The sequence below is a fragment of the Giraffa tippelskirchi genome, chromosome 9 (genome assembly GCF_054371585.1).
Source record: "Giraffa tippelskirchi isolate mGirTip1 chromosome 9, T2T-mGirTip1v1.2.pri, whole genome shotgun sequence".
In the NCBI taxonomy this organism is placed as follows: domain Eukaryota; kingdom Metazoa; phylum Chordata; class Mammalia; order Artiodactyla; family Giraffidae; genus Giraffa; species Giraffa tippelskirchi.
In genome coordinates this window covers 12,810,175-12,827,293 of record NC_137283.1, presented here as the reverse complement: position 1 = coordinate 12,827,293, position 17,119 = coordinate 12,810,175, and the positions used below count along the sequence as shown (strand labels likewise).

The 17,119-nt window shown below is 45.1% G+C and overlaps 2 protein-coding genes across 9 annotated transcripts in view; one reads left to right on the top strand and one right to left on the bottom strand.

The window, feature by feature from the left end:
* The window catches only part of LOC145520641 (uncharacterized), a 279,274-nt gene that overhangs the window by 5,493 nt on the left and 256,662 nt on the right, over positions 1–17,119 (top strand). The gene's annotated exons all lie outside the window — the stretch shown is intronic.
* On the bottom strand, positions 1,460–16,431 carry ZNF619 (zinc finger protein 619). Of its 7 annotated transcripts, none has more exons than XM_081527610.1 (5): positions 16,220–16,431; positions 15,572–15,654; positions 12,470–12,670; positions 11,659–11,775; positions 1,460–7,424 (listed from the first exon to the last, which is right to left on the bottom strand). In XM_081527610.1, exons 1-5 carry the CDS (start codon positions 16,420–16,422, stop codon positions 5,977–5,979), a joined length of 2,052 nt encoding a protein of 683 aa, XP_081383736.1. In that variant the 5' UTR covers positions 16,423–16,431; the 3' UTR covers positions 1,460–5,976. The 7 variants fall into 7 exon arrangements, with proteins under 7 accessions (XP_081383736.1, XP_081383737.1, XP_081383739.1 ...); XM_081527611.1 differs by having other exon boundaries at positions 11,659–11,772; XM_081527613.1 differs by having other exon boundaries at positions 11,659–11,751.

Here is a 17,119-nt window from a genome sequence, read left to right as displayed (position 1 = left end):
GAGTACATCATGTGAAATGCTGGGCTGGATGAAGCACAAGCTGGAATCAAGATTGCTGGGAGAAATATCAGTAACCTCAGATATGCAGATGACACCACCCTTATGAGTGAAGAGGAGCTAAAGAGCCTCCTGATGATAGTGAAAGAGAGTGAAAAAGCTGGCTTAAAACTCAACATTCAAAAAACAAAGATCATGGCATCTGGTTCCATCACTTCATGGCAAATAGATAGGGAAACAATGGAAACAGTGACAGACTTTATTGTTTTGGACTCCAAAATCACTGCAGATGTAACTGCAGCCATGAAATTAAAAGACGCTTGCTCCTTGGAAGAAAAGCTATAACAAACCTAGACAGCATATTAAAAAGCATAGACATTACTGTGCCAAAAGAAGTCTATTTTGTCAAAGCTATGGTTTTTCCAGTACTCATGTATGGATGTGAGAGTTGGACCACAAAGAAAGCTGAGCACTGAAGAACTGATGCTTTTGAATAGCAGTGTTGGAGAAGACTCTTGAGAGTCCCTTGGACTGCAAGGAGATCCAACCAGTCCATCCTAAAGGAAATCAGTCCTGAATATTCATTGGAAGGACTGATGCTGAAGCTGAAACTCCAATACTTTGGCCACCTGATGCGAAGAAGTGACTCATTTGAAAAGACCCTGATGCTGGGAAAGAATGAGGCAGAGGATGAGATGGTTGGATGGCATCACTGACTCAATGGACATGAGTTTGAGCAGGCTCCAGGAGTTGGAGATGGACAAGGGAAGCCTGGCATTCTGCAGACCGTGGAATCACAAAGAGTCAGACACAACTGAGCAACTGAACTGTAGACAAAGGTATCTGCCACTGGGATAATCTCATCTCACTTTAAACCACATTTCCCCAAACACAACCCCACCAGGGTGGACACACATCCACACCTGCCATAACTGTTTGTCAAAGGGAAGCCAAGGCAGGCCTGAGTCTGGCACTGACTTCTCTGAGCACTAATTTAAGAAAAGCTGTCAGGAAGCCAGATCCCCTCTGACCATGCCTTCTGAAGCATGGCCACGGTCCCCTAGCTTCCTGCACAGCTCTCAGACTTGAGAAAAGGAAGAGTCTCAGATCTAAGTAAGGAGAAAAGAGCTCTGCATGAAACCGCCCCTCTGTTGCAGTCCGTGTGAGTATTCCTCCCCTTCACATCTCTCACCACCATCCCTGGACTCCCTTAACTCTTAGAACAATGACTGCTCTACCACTCCACGGCAGCCTGGCCCTCACCCACGGAGTTTTAACTGCTCTGTCCACTCACTGGCAGGGCACAAGGCTTCTCAAAATTTACAACACTCCGTTATCCAGAACTGAGGCTCGGCTAAAGGCGAGTCCTAGCCTCAGTGACTGCTTGGGTTAGAATAGAAGGTAATTTTTATTGACTGTGTCTGTAAGGTGAGTGCAAAGAAAAAGAGAGCAAATCAGGCAATCAGGCAAGAAAAGGGAAATTTATTAGAGGGAAACAGAGGGTGACTGGCCCTTAAGGAGAACCAGCGTCCTCCCTTTCTTACAGCGTCTTTCTTATACCCCACCAATGAAAAATTCTCTGAAGGGATGGTTAATTTTTAGCCTGTAGTTGAGTCCTGTGGTCACATAGCAGGAGGTCTGGAATCTGGTGGTCTTGTAGCTTTGAGAAGGTAGGCGCCAGTGAGAAAAGAGAATGTCGTTGGGCAATTTGCTCAGTCTCAAGGATCACAGTGATTTTATTCTTTGTTTCCGAGCTCAACATAATGAGCCATCTTAACAATAAGATGTCATGTGGGCCCTATCAATGTCCAGTGACCATAACCATTGATAAAGGTTCTGTCCTTGACCAAACTCTAGCCAGGCTCCTCTAAGCCCTTTCTAGGCTAGGCCTTTGAAACTTCACCTATAAATGTTAGGGAACCGCAAGTCCATGTGCCCAATGCATAGCGAGGCCAAACAATACCAAAATCTCAGAGTCTGGAACAGAGAAAGGTTTATTGCACAACCAAGCAAGGAGATGGGTGGCCCATGCCTTAAAAACCCCAAGCTCCCCAAAAGCTCTCAGCAAAGCCCTTTTATAGGAAAGGTAAGGGAGGGGCGTGGTTAGTTGCTGCAAACTTCTTGATGTCAAATCCTTTGTTCTAGAGGGCAGGTCATAATCAGGTAAAGATGTTCCTGTATATCTTGACCAGACAAATGTTATTCACGGGAAGTACTCTCTCAGAGGCCTATTCCTTTCAGAGGCAAGGCAGTGGAAGCTACTGTAAGGGAGAAATCATGCTGCTATTTGTTTTTCTTATCAGCAGTGCAGCTTCCACATTGGAATGACTGTGAAAAGAGAAGGCAAAGCAGGAGAACTATAAACAGAAATGAACAAGATGGAGAGCTATAACCAGAGTCAGCCTTGCCACTGCTGAGTTAATTACACACATACATCCCAAAGAAAAAGATCCAAGAACCACAGAGCCGCACTCAGTCCATGGCCAGAAGTACCCATTTACCCCATAGAGCTCAGAAGAAATCATTGGCAGCATATCCCCACTTCACGTTAAGTGAAAGTCGCTCAGTCATGTCTGACTCTCTGCAACCCCATGAACTATACAGTCCATGGAATTCTCCAGGCCAGAATACTGGAGTGGGTAGCCTTTCCCTTCTCCAGGGGATCCTCCCAACCCAGGGATCGACCTAGGTCTCCCACATTGCAGGTGGATTCTTTACCAGCTGAGCATTTCCTCTATTTCTTGAATTACGATAGCCCTTCTCATTGTAATGCCATCCTCCTAAAACCCAAAATGTTCTACCAACTTTTCCAACTCTAGTATCCCTAGAAGGCAGGAGTGGACTGACGGTAGGCCAAAACTTGGCATGATAAAGAACAAATACTGGGACTTCCCTGGTGGTCCAGTGGCTAAGACTCCGTGCTCCCAATGCAGGGGGCCCAGGTTCAATCCCTGGTCAGGAAGCTAGATCTCACATGCTGCAACTAGAAGTTCATATGCTGCAACAAAGACTTGAAGTAGCCAAAAAAAAAAAAAAAAGGAACAAATACTACTGGGAGTTCCCTGGTGGCCCAATGGTTAGGATTCTAGGCTTTCACTACCTTGGCCTGCATTCAGTCCCTGGTCAGGGAACTGGGATCCATAAGCACCACAGTGCAGTCAGAAAAAGAAAAAGGAGCAAACACTACCATTTCGTACCAGGGGCAAGTGAAGGTGTTAGTTGCTCAGTCGTGTCCAACTCTTTGTGCGACCCCAAGAATCTATACGTGGACATCAGCAGATGGTCAATACCAAAATCAGATTGATTATACTCTTTGCAGCCAAAGATGGAGAAACTCTATATAGTCAGCAAAAACAAGACCAGGAGCTAACTGTGGCTCAGATCACAAACTCCATATTGCCAAATTCAGACTTAAAATTGAAGAAAGAGGGAAAACCACTAGACCATTCAGGTATGACCTAAATCAAATACCTTATGATTATATAGTGGAAGTGAGAAATAGATTCAAGGGATTAGATCTGATAGAGTGCCTGAAGAACTACAGATGGAGGTTCGTAACATTATATAGGAGGCAGTGATCAAGACCATCCCCAAGAAAAAGAAAGGCAAAATGGTTGCCTGAGGAGGGCTTACAAATAGCTGAGAAAAGAAGAGATGCCAAAGGCAAAGGAGAAAAGGAAAGATGTGCCCATTTGAATGCAGAGTTCCAAAGAATAGCAAGGAGAGATAAGAAAGTCTTCCTCAGGGATCAATGCAAAGAAATAGAGGAAATCAATAGAATGGGAAAGACTAGAGATCTCTTCAAGAAAAGCAGAGATACCAAGGGAACATTTCATGCAAAGATGGGCACAATAAAGGACAGAAATGGCATGAACCTAACAGAAGCAGAAGATACTAAGAAGAGGTGGCAAGAATACACAGAAGAACTATACAAAAAAGATCTTCATGACCCAGACAATCACGATGGTGTGATCACTCACCTAGAGCCAGACATCCTGGAATGCAAAGTCAAGTGGGCCTTAGGAAGCATCACTACAAACAAAGCTAATGGAGGTGATGGAATTGCAGTTGAGCTATTTCAAATCCTAAAAGATGATGCTGTGAAAGTGCTGCACTCAATATGCCAGCAAATAACTCAGCAGGGGCCACAGGACTGGAAAAGGTGGGTTTTCATTCCAACCCCAAAGAAAGGCAATGCCAAAGAATGTTCAAACTACTGCACAATTGCACTCATCTCACACGCCAGCAGAGTAATGCTCAAAATTCTCCAAGCCAGGCTTCAACAGTACGTGAACCATGTGTGTGTGTGTGTTAGTCACTCAGTCGTGTCTGACTCTTTGTGACTCCATTGACTGTAGCCCACCAGGCTCCTTTGTCCCTGGGATTCTCCAGGCAAGAATACTGGAGTGGGTTGCCATTTCCTTCTCCATGAACCATGAACTTCCATATATTCAAGCTGGATTTAGAAAAGGCAGACGAACAAGAGATCAAATTGCCAACATCTGCTGGATCATTGAAAAAGTGAAAGAGTTCCAGAAAAACATCTACTTCTGTCTTATTGACTATGCTAAAGCCTTTGATTGTGTGGATCACAACAAACTGGAAAATTTTTAAGGAAATGGGAATACCAGACCACCTGACCTTCCTCCTGAGAAATCTATGCAGGTCAAGAAGTAACAGTTAGAACTGGACATGGAACAACAGACTGGTTCCAAATCGGGAAGGGAGTATGTCAAGGGTGTATATTGTCACCCTGCTTATTTAACTTATATGCAGAGTATATCATGAGAAATGTTGGACTGGATGAAGTGTAAGCTGGAATCAAGATTGCTGGGAGAAATATCAATAACCTCAGATACAAAGATGACACCACACTTACGGCAGAAAGCAAAGAACTAAAGAGCCCTTGATGAAAGTGAAAGAGAATGAAAAAGTTGACCTAAAACTCAACATTCAGAAAACTTAAGATCATGGCATCCAGTCCCATCACTTCATGGCAAATAGATGGGGAAACAATGGAAACAGTGACAGACTTTATTTTGGGGGGGCTCCAAAATCACTGCAGATGGTGACTGCAGCCATGAAATTAAAAGATGCTTGCTCCTTGGAAGTAAAGCTATGACAAACCTAGACACCATATTAAAAAGCAGAAACATTACTTTGCCAACAAAGGTCTGTCTAGTCAAAGCTATGATTTTTTCAGTAGTCATGTATGGATGTGAGAGTTGGACCATCAAGAAAGCTGAGCACGGAAGAATTGATGCTTTTCAACTGTGGTGTTGGAGAAGACCCTTGAGAGTCCCTTGGGCAGCAAGGAGATCCAACCAGTCCATCCTAAAGGAAATCAGTCCTGAATATTCATTGGAAGGACTGATGCTGAAGCTGAAACTCTAATACTTTGGCCATCTGATGCGAAGAAGTGTCTCATTTGAAAAGACCCCGATGCAGGGAAAGATTGAAGGTGGGAGGAGAAGATGACAGAGGATGAAATGGTTGGATGGCATCACTGACTCAACGGACATGGGTTTGAGGAAGCTCTGGGAGTTGGTGATGGACAGGGAAGCCTGGCGTGCTGCAGTCCATAGGGTCACAAATAGTCGGACATGACTGAGCGACTGAACTGAACTGAACTGATGAACTGTAGGCCACTAGACTCCTCTGTCCATGGAATTCTCCAGGCAAGAATACTAGAGTGGGTAGCCAGTCTCTTCTCCAGGGAATGTTCCCAACCCAGGGATCGAACTCAGGTCTCCTGCACTGCAGGCAGATTCTTTACCGTCTGAGCCACCAGGGAAGCCCTACCAGGGGACAGAAGAGGGTAATCAAACTTGGTCCTTAAGTATGAGAACTTAAATGGAGCTGGGAAAACAATAATGACTTACTTATAGGAGACCAGAAGAGTATCATTAAAGACATGAGCAGAAGCCCAGAGGAAAGTCTGCCACTCTAGGGATGACGGAGTTGGGAACATGCAGGAGCTCACAGGGAATGAGATAAAAGGTTCAGGCTATGAGGAGATGACTTCCAAGGAGAAGCATGATTCTGAAAGAAATGTACAACTTGGACAGGTGAAGACTTGGCCATTTCCGATGAGGGGAACAGCAGGAAGAGAGGCACAGAAGGAGGAAGCAGCAGTGCCCATGGACAAGACAGGGGAGCCCCTGGCATGGCTGGGGCAGGGGGCGCATGTTGGGGAGACGGAGGGGATAGGACTGAAGTGGGGTGGCAGGGCTTCACTGGGGATGGCCTTATAACTTGGTCGGGTTTCTTCCTGGTGTGCAGTTTCTGATGGTGAATGAAACTTGCGCTCCATTTGAAGGATTTCCCACACACTTTACACTCATAAGGTTTCTCCCCAGTGTGAACTCGCTGGTGCTGAACCAGGGTGATTTTCTGATTGAACGCCTTCCCACACTCCTGGCATTCATAAGGTTTCTCCCCAGTGTGGATTCTCTGATGTACTATAAAACGTGAGCTACAACTGAAAGTTTTCCAACATTCGTTACATTTATAGAGTTTTTCCCCAGTGTGGAACCTCTGGTGCTGGAGAAACAGTGAACTCCGTCGGAAAGCCTTGCTGCACTCGTTACATTTGTAAGGTTTCTCCCCCGTGTGGATCCTCTGATGTTGAATCAGGACTGAATTTGAACTGAATCTTTTCCCACACTCCTTACATTCGTACGGCTTCTCTCCAGTGTGAATTCGCTCATGGATGATGCGGTCATAGTTACACCGGAAGGCCTTCCCACATTGCTTACACTTAAAGGGTTTCTCCCCAGTGTGGATTCGCTGATGCCGGATAAGTTTTGAGTTGTAGCTGAAGGTTTTCCCACAGTCCTTACATTCGTAGGGCTTCTCTCCCCCGTGGAGTTTCTGATGCTGAAGGAGGTGCGAGTTTTGACTGAAGGCTTGTCCACATTCCTGGCAAGGGTATGGTTTCTCCCCAGTGTGGATCTTCTGGTGCCGTGACAGTTTTGAGTTATATCTAAAGGCTTTGCCACATTCTTTGCATTTGTACGGCTTCTTGTCCATGTGAATTCTCTGATGCTGGTGAAGGTCTGAATGTTGGTTGACATATCTGCCACACTCACCACAATTATAAAATACCTGTTCTCTAGGGAGGCCCTGCTTAGTAATGACATGCATGCAGACACCCCCACAGCTTCCTTGCAACTGTCTGGCTAGCTCTTCTCTTTCAACAGTGGAGGATGGATGATCCTGGAATGGCAAATCTGTGAAATCGCCGTTCTTTGAGTGTTTTTTCTTCCTTGGGTCATACAGCTGCAGCTTCTCTAAGCTTTTCTCAAAGTGAGGGTGCCTGGGAACATCCACCAGCAGCACCTCCGTTATCAACTTGTGAGACTCTGGTCCCTTCGAAATGCTCAGCTCTGCAGTCTGCCCTCCGTTCTCAGTCTTGGTTTTACCACCTAGCATGATGAAAACATAACATGATATCACTGAATCACTCTGCTGTACATCTGAAACACAACACTGTTAATCAACTGTATTCTAATATGAAATAAAAATTTTAAATAAGTAATAAAGACACACAAACACTGAAAGTGAAGGGATGGAAAAAGATATTCCATGGAAATGGAAATAAAAAGAAAGCTGGAGTAGCAATACTCATACCAGACACAATACAGTTTAAAACAAAGACTGTAACAAAAAAAAAAGGTATTATATAATGATAAAGGTATCCAAAAAAAAGAAATAAAAGAAAACATAACAGTCACCTAGTTATGCTGAAAGGAGAAAGGGATTAAGCAGTACTCTTAATGCCATGATGGAGAGAGACATAGCCTCCTGATGATACTCTGAAGGAAAAGTAAAGATATTGGAGGTAAAGAAAGCAAGCAATGGCATTAGGACAACAATATCAGTACAGACAGCAAAAACTATTAATGGAGACAAATGGAAGAAGAAAAAACAGGAATAAGGTGGAGAAAATGCTGAATGGGAAGCAATTAAGAAAAGCAGAGGGAGGGAATTCCCTGGCAATCCAGTGGTTAGGACTTAGCATTCTCATTTCTGTGGCCCTGGGTTCAATCCCTGGTCGAGAACTAAGATCTCACAAATCACAAGGCATGGCCAAAAAAAAAAAAAAGAAAGCAGATGGAGCTGAGGTTGAAGAAGAAGATCTTTAAACTGGAGCAAAAAGAGCTGGGTAAGCAGCTCACACCACACAGCGTCCAGAGGGCTGGAAGATGCTGTCTGCAACAGTGGATCTCAAGACCCCATCAAGGCAAGAAACTGTCCGAATGCTTTAGAATATTCTGTAATGTTTAAAGAGATGTTTTATATTGCAAGCCTGACTGGGGAAAAAACGGTTTGTAACACTGCAGGTTGTGAGGGGCTCATAAAAGGACCGTAATTACAAAACCTGTGTGCTGTGCAGTGGGAGAGAGACTTAACTGTGGAAGGAAAAAAGACATGGCTGCTTCAGACCCTTCTAGGACTGGAGACGGCCACTGCTGGGGAAGGGGGACTCACACTCTTACTGGCGATACTACAATAGAGAAGCCACATTTGCCTTTCCAGGCACCAAAGATTTGGCAAGTGCAACTTCTAGCTTAGGGTTTCTCAAGTTTTTCTGACCATGACTCACCGTTTAGATCCCATGGAAACAAGAGTTTCGAAGAACACTACCCTTAATAAGAATGATGAATATATGATGGATTTTATACTAGTTTGGTCTATTTTATTTAAGTCTAGCTCAATCTAGTCTAATTTTTAAATGGTGAGCACAACTCACTAAGGAGTTGCAACCCAGAATTTTAAAAACACAGTTCAAGATTCTCAAGAACAGAGGTCTTCAGAGTGTGGTCCCAGGACCATCATGGTCTGGGAACTTGTTAGAAATGCAGATTCTCAGGCCCTACCCCCAGTCTACCAGATTAGAATTTCTGGAGGTGGCATCCAGCAGTCTGGGTTTAACAAGTGCTGCAAGTGATTCTGACACACACTAGGGTTTGACAGCCACTGATCCAGAAACTAAAAGAGGCAGCTGGAGGCTGTGTTTAAAATTGTTTTAGGTTGCATTGTCTGTTTAGGTGGCCATTAACCACATGTGGCTATTTAATTAAAATGGAACAAAGTTAAAAACTCAGTTCCTCAGTTGTATCACCAACATTTCAAGTGCTCATGTGGCTAATGGTTCCCATATTGGACAGTGCAGATACACAACATTTCCATCACTGTAGAAAAGTCCTACTGGACAAAGCTCTTGATAGGCTAAATGGACAATGTGCAGCTGTGGTAAAGGGAGACACTGACAACTGCAGGTGGGCCCCTGGGAAAACTTTTTACATCAAGGTGGGCTCAAGTGCTGGAGTCAATCTAAAGGCACTGGATGAAGACAGAGTGGGGGTGAGTAAGAAAGGGGCATTTGGTTTACAGAGGTTCTGAATAGCATTAGGGATTGAGGGAGTATAAGAACAGGGGCGACTGCATGAGAAAGACTAACCAAATCTGTGGATGGTTCTTTACATTTAACTTCAATTCATTATCTTTCAAAAAAGGGGAATTCCCTGGCAGCACAGTGGTTAGGACTCCGTGCTTCCACTGCAGCAGGGCAGGGGTTCCTTTATTCCCTGGTTGAGGAACTAAGATCCCTCAGCCAAAAGACAAAAAGGGAAACCACTCATTCCCAATAAATAAACATGCTTTCCACAAATCAACTGATGTGAAACTTCACACAAACAGAATGAAAGAAAATAATCATATGATCATCTCAATAGGTAAAGGCTTCCCTAAAAGGTCAGTTGGTAAAGAATGTGCCTGCAATGCAGGAGACCCCAGTTCGATTCCTGGGTCGGGAAGATTCTCTGGAGAAGAGATAGGCTACCCACTCCAGTATTCTTCCCTTGTGGGCTTCCCACTCCAGGAATTCCCTTGTGGCTTAGCTGGTAAAGAATCTGCATGCAATGCGGGAGACTTGGGTTCAATCCCTGAGTTGGGAAGATCCCCTGGAGAAGGGAAAGGCTACCCACTCCAGTATTCTGGCCTAGAGAATTTCATGGACTGTACAGTCCCTGGGGTTGCAAAGAGTTGGACACAACTGAGCAACTTTCACTTTCAATAGGTAAAGAAAAAGAATTTCACAAAATTCAACATTCATTCACCATAAAAAGTCTTAACAAATTAGGTAGAGAAGAAACATGGGCTTCCCTTGTAGCTCAGTTGGTAAAGAATCTGCCTGCAATGCAGGAGTTCCTAGTTTGATTCCGAGGTTGAGAAGATCCCCTGGAGAAGGAAATGGCAACCCACTCCAGTATTCTTCCCTGGAGAATCCCCTGGACAGAGGAGCCAGGCAGGCTATCGTCCATGGGGTCACAAGAGTTGGACATGACTTAGCAACTAAACCACCGCCACAGGGAATGAACATATCTCAACATAAAAAAGGCCATAAATGAAAGGCCCACAGCTAACATCATACTCAAGAGTGAAAGGTTGAAAGTATTTCCTCTAAGATTAGGTACAAGAGTGTCCACTCTCACCACTCCAATTTAACACAATGCTGAAAATCCTAGATAAAGCAAACAGGCAAAAAATAAATAAATAAATAAAAATAAAAGCTACCAGAATTGGGAAGGAAGAAATACAATCTGTTCTACTTGCAGATAACGTGATTCAAAATACAGAAAATCCTTAAGACTCAACAAAAACAACTGTTAGATCTAATCAGTGAATTCAGTAAAGCTTCAGGATATACAATTAACATACAGAAATCTGAATACTTTCTATACACTAACAATGAGTTTTCTGAGAAATAAATAAATTGATCCCATTTATAACAGCATCAAAAACACTAAAATACTTAGGAATAAATTTAACCGAGGGGTTGAAAGATCTCTACTGTGAAAACTACAAGACATGGATAAAAGCAACCGAAGAAGACACAAATAAATGGAAAAATATCCCATGTTTGTGAACTGGGAGAATTAATGGTATTAAAATGTCAATACGGGACTTCCCTGGTAGTCCAGTGGTTAAGAATCCACCCACCAATGCCAGGAACATGGGTTCAATACCTGTTCCAGGAAGACCCCACATGCCTCGGACCAACTAAGCCTGTACGCCACAACTACTAAGCCGGTGCTCTAAACCGTGTGCTCCGCAACAAGAGAAGCCACTGCAACAAAAAACCCTTGCACCACAAGGAAGAGTAGCCTCTGCTCGTTGTAACAGAGAAAACCTGAACACATCAAGGACGACTCAGCACAGCCATAAATAAATAAATTAAAAAAAAAAGTCAATACTGCCGAAAGTCATCTATACAGTCAATGCAATCTCTATCAAGATGCCAACGGCATTTTTTAACAAAAGTAGAAAAACACTCCCCAAAATAAACAGGGTTTCTTTCAAAAGCTACTTCCTAATTAGTGTTTAGGAATTTATAAAATGTCCATTTTCCTGCTACAGTTTCTCTCTCACACACACACACACACACAAACACATACAAAATGTCCTTTCAGAAACAAGTTCTCGGTTTTGTATATATTCTTAAGTTAATCAAGAGAAGTTTATCTTCACTACTAAAGGTTTGAAATCCTTTAGCATTACAAAGAAGAATGACAGAAAATGAAAGGTCTGGACTAGTTTTTTCCAGTTTGGGGCTGAAGCTCTATGGAGAAGAGAATGGCAGGTTCTCCTGCTTACCTCGGCAGATGCCTCTCAGGTCCTCTCCCCCGACCAGTGTCCAGGGATCCAGGCGCCCTGGTTCTTTCCCTCGCTCCAGCCGGAAGATCAGATCTGGTTTGGGGAATGGAAATGCTGCTGAAGGACACAGAAAAGGAATAGAAAGTTGAGGAGAGTCTCCTCGGACCCCTCTCAGTCTACCCTCCACTTTTCCAGGTGGAAAAAGAAGTGACGTTCCAGGAGACGAAGGGAGGCCAGTGTGGAAAGACTCTGGGGATGAAAGGAGGGATCAAACTGTTTTGCCCAGGAAGCTTAGAGCCCAGGCTCTGAGACCACAGGAAGTCCACACTGTCACTGGAAATGTGTACAGAAGGCCTTAGGAGACTCTCACACAGAGAAGATGGAGACACAGTCTCCTCCAGGGAGCTGAAAGAGTGAAGAAACGAATATGGAACCTTCTCAGTGCTCTGACGCCAGGGCAAAGCCCCTCCCAGGAGAATTCCCAAGGGGAAAGAAGGAAGTCATTTTTTTTTTTTTGGACACACTGCTCAACCTGTGGGATCTTAGTTCCCCAATCAAGGATTGAACCCGTACCCTTGGCAGTGTGGAGTCCTAACCACTGGACTGCCACAGAATCTCGAGGAAGTCTTGTTGAAAACTGAAATGAACCCAGATCTTTCTCCAGCGGTTAGTTACTCCTGCAACTGAGGATTGGGGAGCTCAGCTCATGGAGCATCAATTCTGGTGGTATTAGAGACCCCAGATACATTACAGAGAAAGCCAGGAGCCCCCAAGGGCAGAAGCTGAGTTTTAGGAAGGAAGGAGGTCTCACCCAAGGAAGTTATGTTTGCATAATTCTCCAGCATCACCTCCCTGTACAGATCCCTCTGCACAGAGTCCAGGCTGGCCCATTGGTTGTGGGTGAAGTACACAGCCACGTCCTCAAAGGTCACTGGCTCCTCAAACAACAGGCTTCTTCTCAAGCCCTGGACGGAGGCAAAGGGAGGGGCCTGAACTTCAGGGACAGCGTGTCCTGGAAAAAAGAGCCACCAAAGAAGAAGCAGAGGACTTGTAGCCATCACTGTAAAGACCCGTTTAGACAAGAACCACTGCTAGATGCAAAATCTAGGAGGAAATGTTGATAAGCAGGATATTTGCATGATCTTAAAGGTTTCCCAATAGATTTCTAATCAGTTGCAGGGGAAAAATAATAACTATATGGTGAAGAAATCATATAACACTTTGACCAGGAAATCTAAAGTTGGCTAGTGTGACTGATGAACTGGATTTCTAATTTTAATTCATTTTCATTTAAATAGGCACTTGTAGCTAGTGGCTCCCTTACTGAACAGTGGAGAACAGACACTTTACTGACTCTGAATGTTAATGTTCTGCTTCTACTTCCTTGAGAGTCAGCAGCTGAGAGCGCAGTCCTGACCATCTTCCCTCACATTAGGGCTTCCAGCCTCCACGCCTCTCTAATTACTTATGTATCCTTTGTTCTTTGTTCTCTGCAACATGCAGATTCTCAACATCCAGCTCCATCTCTCATCATTCTGCTTCATTCCTTTGCTGACACTTCCTCTCTCTCCATTATTAAATTAACAGGGGACTTCCCTCGTGGTCCAGGGGTTAAGAATCTCCCTGCAAATGCAGGGGACTGGGGTTCAAGCCCTGGTGCAGAAAGATTTCTCATGGCACGGGGGAACTAACCCCGTGCACCACAACTACTGAGCCTGTGCTCTAGAGCCCATGCTCTGCAACAAGAGAAGCCACGGCAATGAGAAGCCCGCACCACAACCAGAGAGCAGCCCCCGCGCCCTGCAACTAGAGAAAACCTGTGTGCAGCAACAAAGACCCAGCAAAGCCAAAAATAAAACAAATAACATTTTTTAAAAATCAATAGGGCTGTTGATTCCCCCACATGGGAAGCAGGTTTCAGAGGCAGCACAGATTCATGGCAAACAGCAGAGACTCTAGAGCTGTGGTTCTCAATGGGGGGCAATTGTGCTCATCAGGGAATATGTGGCAATGTCTGGAGACGGTTTTAGTTGCCACAATCTCTGGGTGGTAGTGATGCTACTGGCACCTAGCAGTTAGAGGCCACGGATGCATGTTACTTAACATCCTACAGTGCACAGGAGGGTCCCCCACAACAAAGGATTACCTGGCCCAAAACATCCACAGTGCTAAGGCTGACAAACCCAGCTCTACAGTCATACTCCCTAGGTTCAAATTCCACCGCTATAGCCATTAGCCATATGAACTTAGATGAGACACGTAACTTTGTGCCTCAATTTCTTCATCTAAAAAACTGTGATGCTAGCAATACCAAGCTAATGAGGCTCTTGTAAGGATGGAATGAATTAGTATGTGTAAAGCAAACATCACCTGGCACATGATAATATATAAATTTCAGCACTTATTACAACAACAGATGAGATTAGGGGACCTTCCTAGATGATTCCAAATAACAAATGTTTCTCATAGAGATTGTAGCAAAGACTGACAGTTATTAATATATCTATCCATCCATCTATCTCACTTCTAAGAGGTTTCTAAAAGAGAAGAGCTGAGAGGTTTGCATTTTTAGCATCTCCTCTTCTAGCTGGAATGCACATGATAGCTGAAGATCAAGCAGCCACCTTAGACTGTGAAGTAACCTTGGGCAGGAGAGCCAGGGCTAGGACGGTGGAGCAGAAAGATAGAAAGAACCTGGATGTGTGATAATAGTGGAGCTATCACACTCGCCCTAGACTGCCTCTCCCAGACTTCTCTGGTGTGAGGGAGCTTTTTTCCTGTTTAAGCCACATTTAAGCCACTGTCACTTGGGGTTTGCTTGTTTGTCTGGCCACACCAGAGAGCATGGAGGATCTTAGTTCCCTGTCCAGGGATGAAACCCACACCCACTGCAGTGGGAGCCCAGAGTCTTAACCACTGGACGGCCAGGGAATTCCTCAGTCGCAGGGTTTCTTAGTGGAACATAATCCCCCATGACTATCATACTTTAGGCAAAGCCCCTGGAGAGAAAAGACTGACCCCAAAGATGTTAAAATTTTTCCTAACATGGAACTGATGTTGGCGTAAGTGCTGAAACAGAAGTGGATGGTCCAAGGTCCAGAAAAATGAACCAAATACACACTGCTCTTAAGTTTCGGGGATGGAGCTTTCTCATTTTATGATACATCCATTACAGGACACACCAGCTTTCTCATTGCATGGTCTAGGACTCTGGAGAGAAATTCACTGAAATCATCCTCTATCAGTAAGAAAACTTGAGAGGGAAAACTTCCTTTAATGCTGCATGAATTTGTGCCAACAATGAATACAGCCTTTTAACACAGATTAAGCTGCAGTTTTTGCAGTGTCCTTAGAGGCACTGGCTTCAGCTCCAAACTCAGCACTCCTTCAAGAATTCACCTCTCTCATCAATCCACACCCTCCAATGCTCCCAGTTTTGGTTTCATTGTACCCTGACTCCATAGTCTGCAGAGCAAACTCCTCCTGCAGGCATGCCTGTTTATTCTCAGGAGGTGGCCTTCCTCTGTGTATTGCCACACAGACTAGCGCTCCTCAAATTTTAACTTGCCCATCAATTCCCCAGATACTGTACAAATGTAGATTCTGATTCAGTAGACGAGGTTCTGCCTTTCTAATGAGCCTCCTGGTCAAGCCAAACCTGTTCATCTGTGCACCGTCCTCATGGTCTGCCTGGATGTAGATTCTCACTTTCTAGAATTTCTAGGCTGGTGCTTCCCTCTTTCCACACCTGATCCTTCCAGATTTATTCTACTCTCCCTCATTAACTCCCCTAACACACTCCTTTGCCATACTCTTTGATGGATGCAAAGCTAAGCACAGGACTGGCCAAAGCATGTCCTGTAATGTCCTTTCATATCTGTTCTGAATGTGGAAAGCTGGAAAAAAAGCTCACCTGGGACCATGTCTGAAAAATGGCTGATGACCCCTGGCTTCATGCACAGCCCTCTCTGTTTGGAAAAGCAAGAACCTGGAGAGCTAAGAGGAGAAAGAACCACAGTGAGACTGACCCTATCTCGTTTCCCACACTCGCCACCTCTTCCTCCCTCAGTCTCCTCACCACTCTCCTAGGAAAGACACTCTTGGGACACTCTGGATGTTCTCATTGCACCCCTGCTAGGGATTCACTGCATGCCGCCACTGCTCCTTTGTACTCTCTACAAATTTGCCTGATGAGGATAGAAATTCCTAGAAAGAATCTCTGAAGCAAGAGTCAAGGACTGCAGAACATTCGACTTTTAAGAAAATCCCTGGCCCACTTTGAATGCATTACTATGTAGCCTGCACTGAATGCTTCTATTGACCACGGTTGGCAAAGATCCCAAACAAGCTTTTGCAGAGAAAGTAGGGTAACATAGGCCTCTGGACCTCTGCAAGGGCTGCAGAACAAAATGCAAGCGGAGTTCTGGCCCCGGGAGGAAAGGGTAAAACGTTTAACGTCCTAGTTGAGCGATGAGGACCGAAGCCCGCCCGCATCAGGATCTGAACACTCCACCCTGGGAAACAGGAGACTCCAAACGTCACCGGCCCCCACCCTGAGTACCGCGAGTCAGAGGAAGGAGGTCGGGCCGGCTCTTCAGGGCAGAGAGGTCGATTGCTCCTCTCCAGCAGAGGGCTGTGCCCAGGCTCGCGGAGCTTCGGAGGCCTCTGCTCGGCGAGCTCCAGGATGAGGAGGGCTGCGCCACCAGGGAACGCGATCGCGGAATTCCCGGCAGCTTGGTGGGCCCGAGAGCCAGCACCGAACATAGCCAAGGCGGAAGCGCTCCCAACTGGCGCTCTCGGCGCCTCTCTAGGAAGCCCGGAGGCTGGCCTTTCTCCATGGTTCCCCCCCAGGCCAGATTCCCGATGACTGCTCGCGCTTCAGCTCGTATCTGTGGCTGCTTACGCCAGTTGACACTTCCTCAAGGACAGAGATTCCACATTATACTTGTGATGCTTTAAGTTCTGGCGCTAACACTTGCTGTGTGTGCTTAGTCGCTCAGTCCTGTCTGACTCTTTGCGACCCCACGGACTAGCTCGCCAGGCTCCTCTGTCCATGCGGATTCTCCAGGCAAGAATACTAGAGTGGGTTGCCATGCCTTCCTCCAAGGATCGAGCACACAATCTTCCACGTTGCAGGTGGATTCTTCCCGTCTGAGCCACCACGGAAGCCCCACACTTGCTAGCAGCAACTTAACCTAATGAACATAGCCCGTCTCCCCCGCTTAATGGCTGGCGGCCTGGACTGGGACCTAAAATCATGAAATCTGGGGTCTGACTAGGTTCGAATTGTCTTCACTGTATGGCCTTGGGCAAATTACTAAGCTCTTCTTCAGTTTCTCAACTGAGAATGGAAATAGTTTCAAACTCATAAATTCAGTGGATTAACTGAGTCAATTCATAAACTGCAAATTATCACAGAGATACAGGATGTAACACTGTAACTTAAGAAATAGGTATTTGG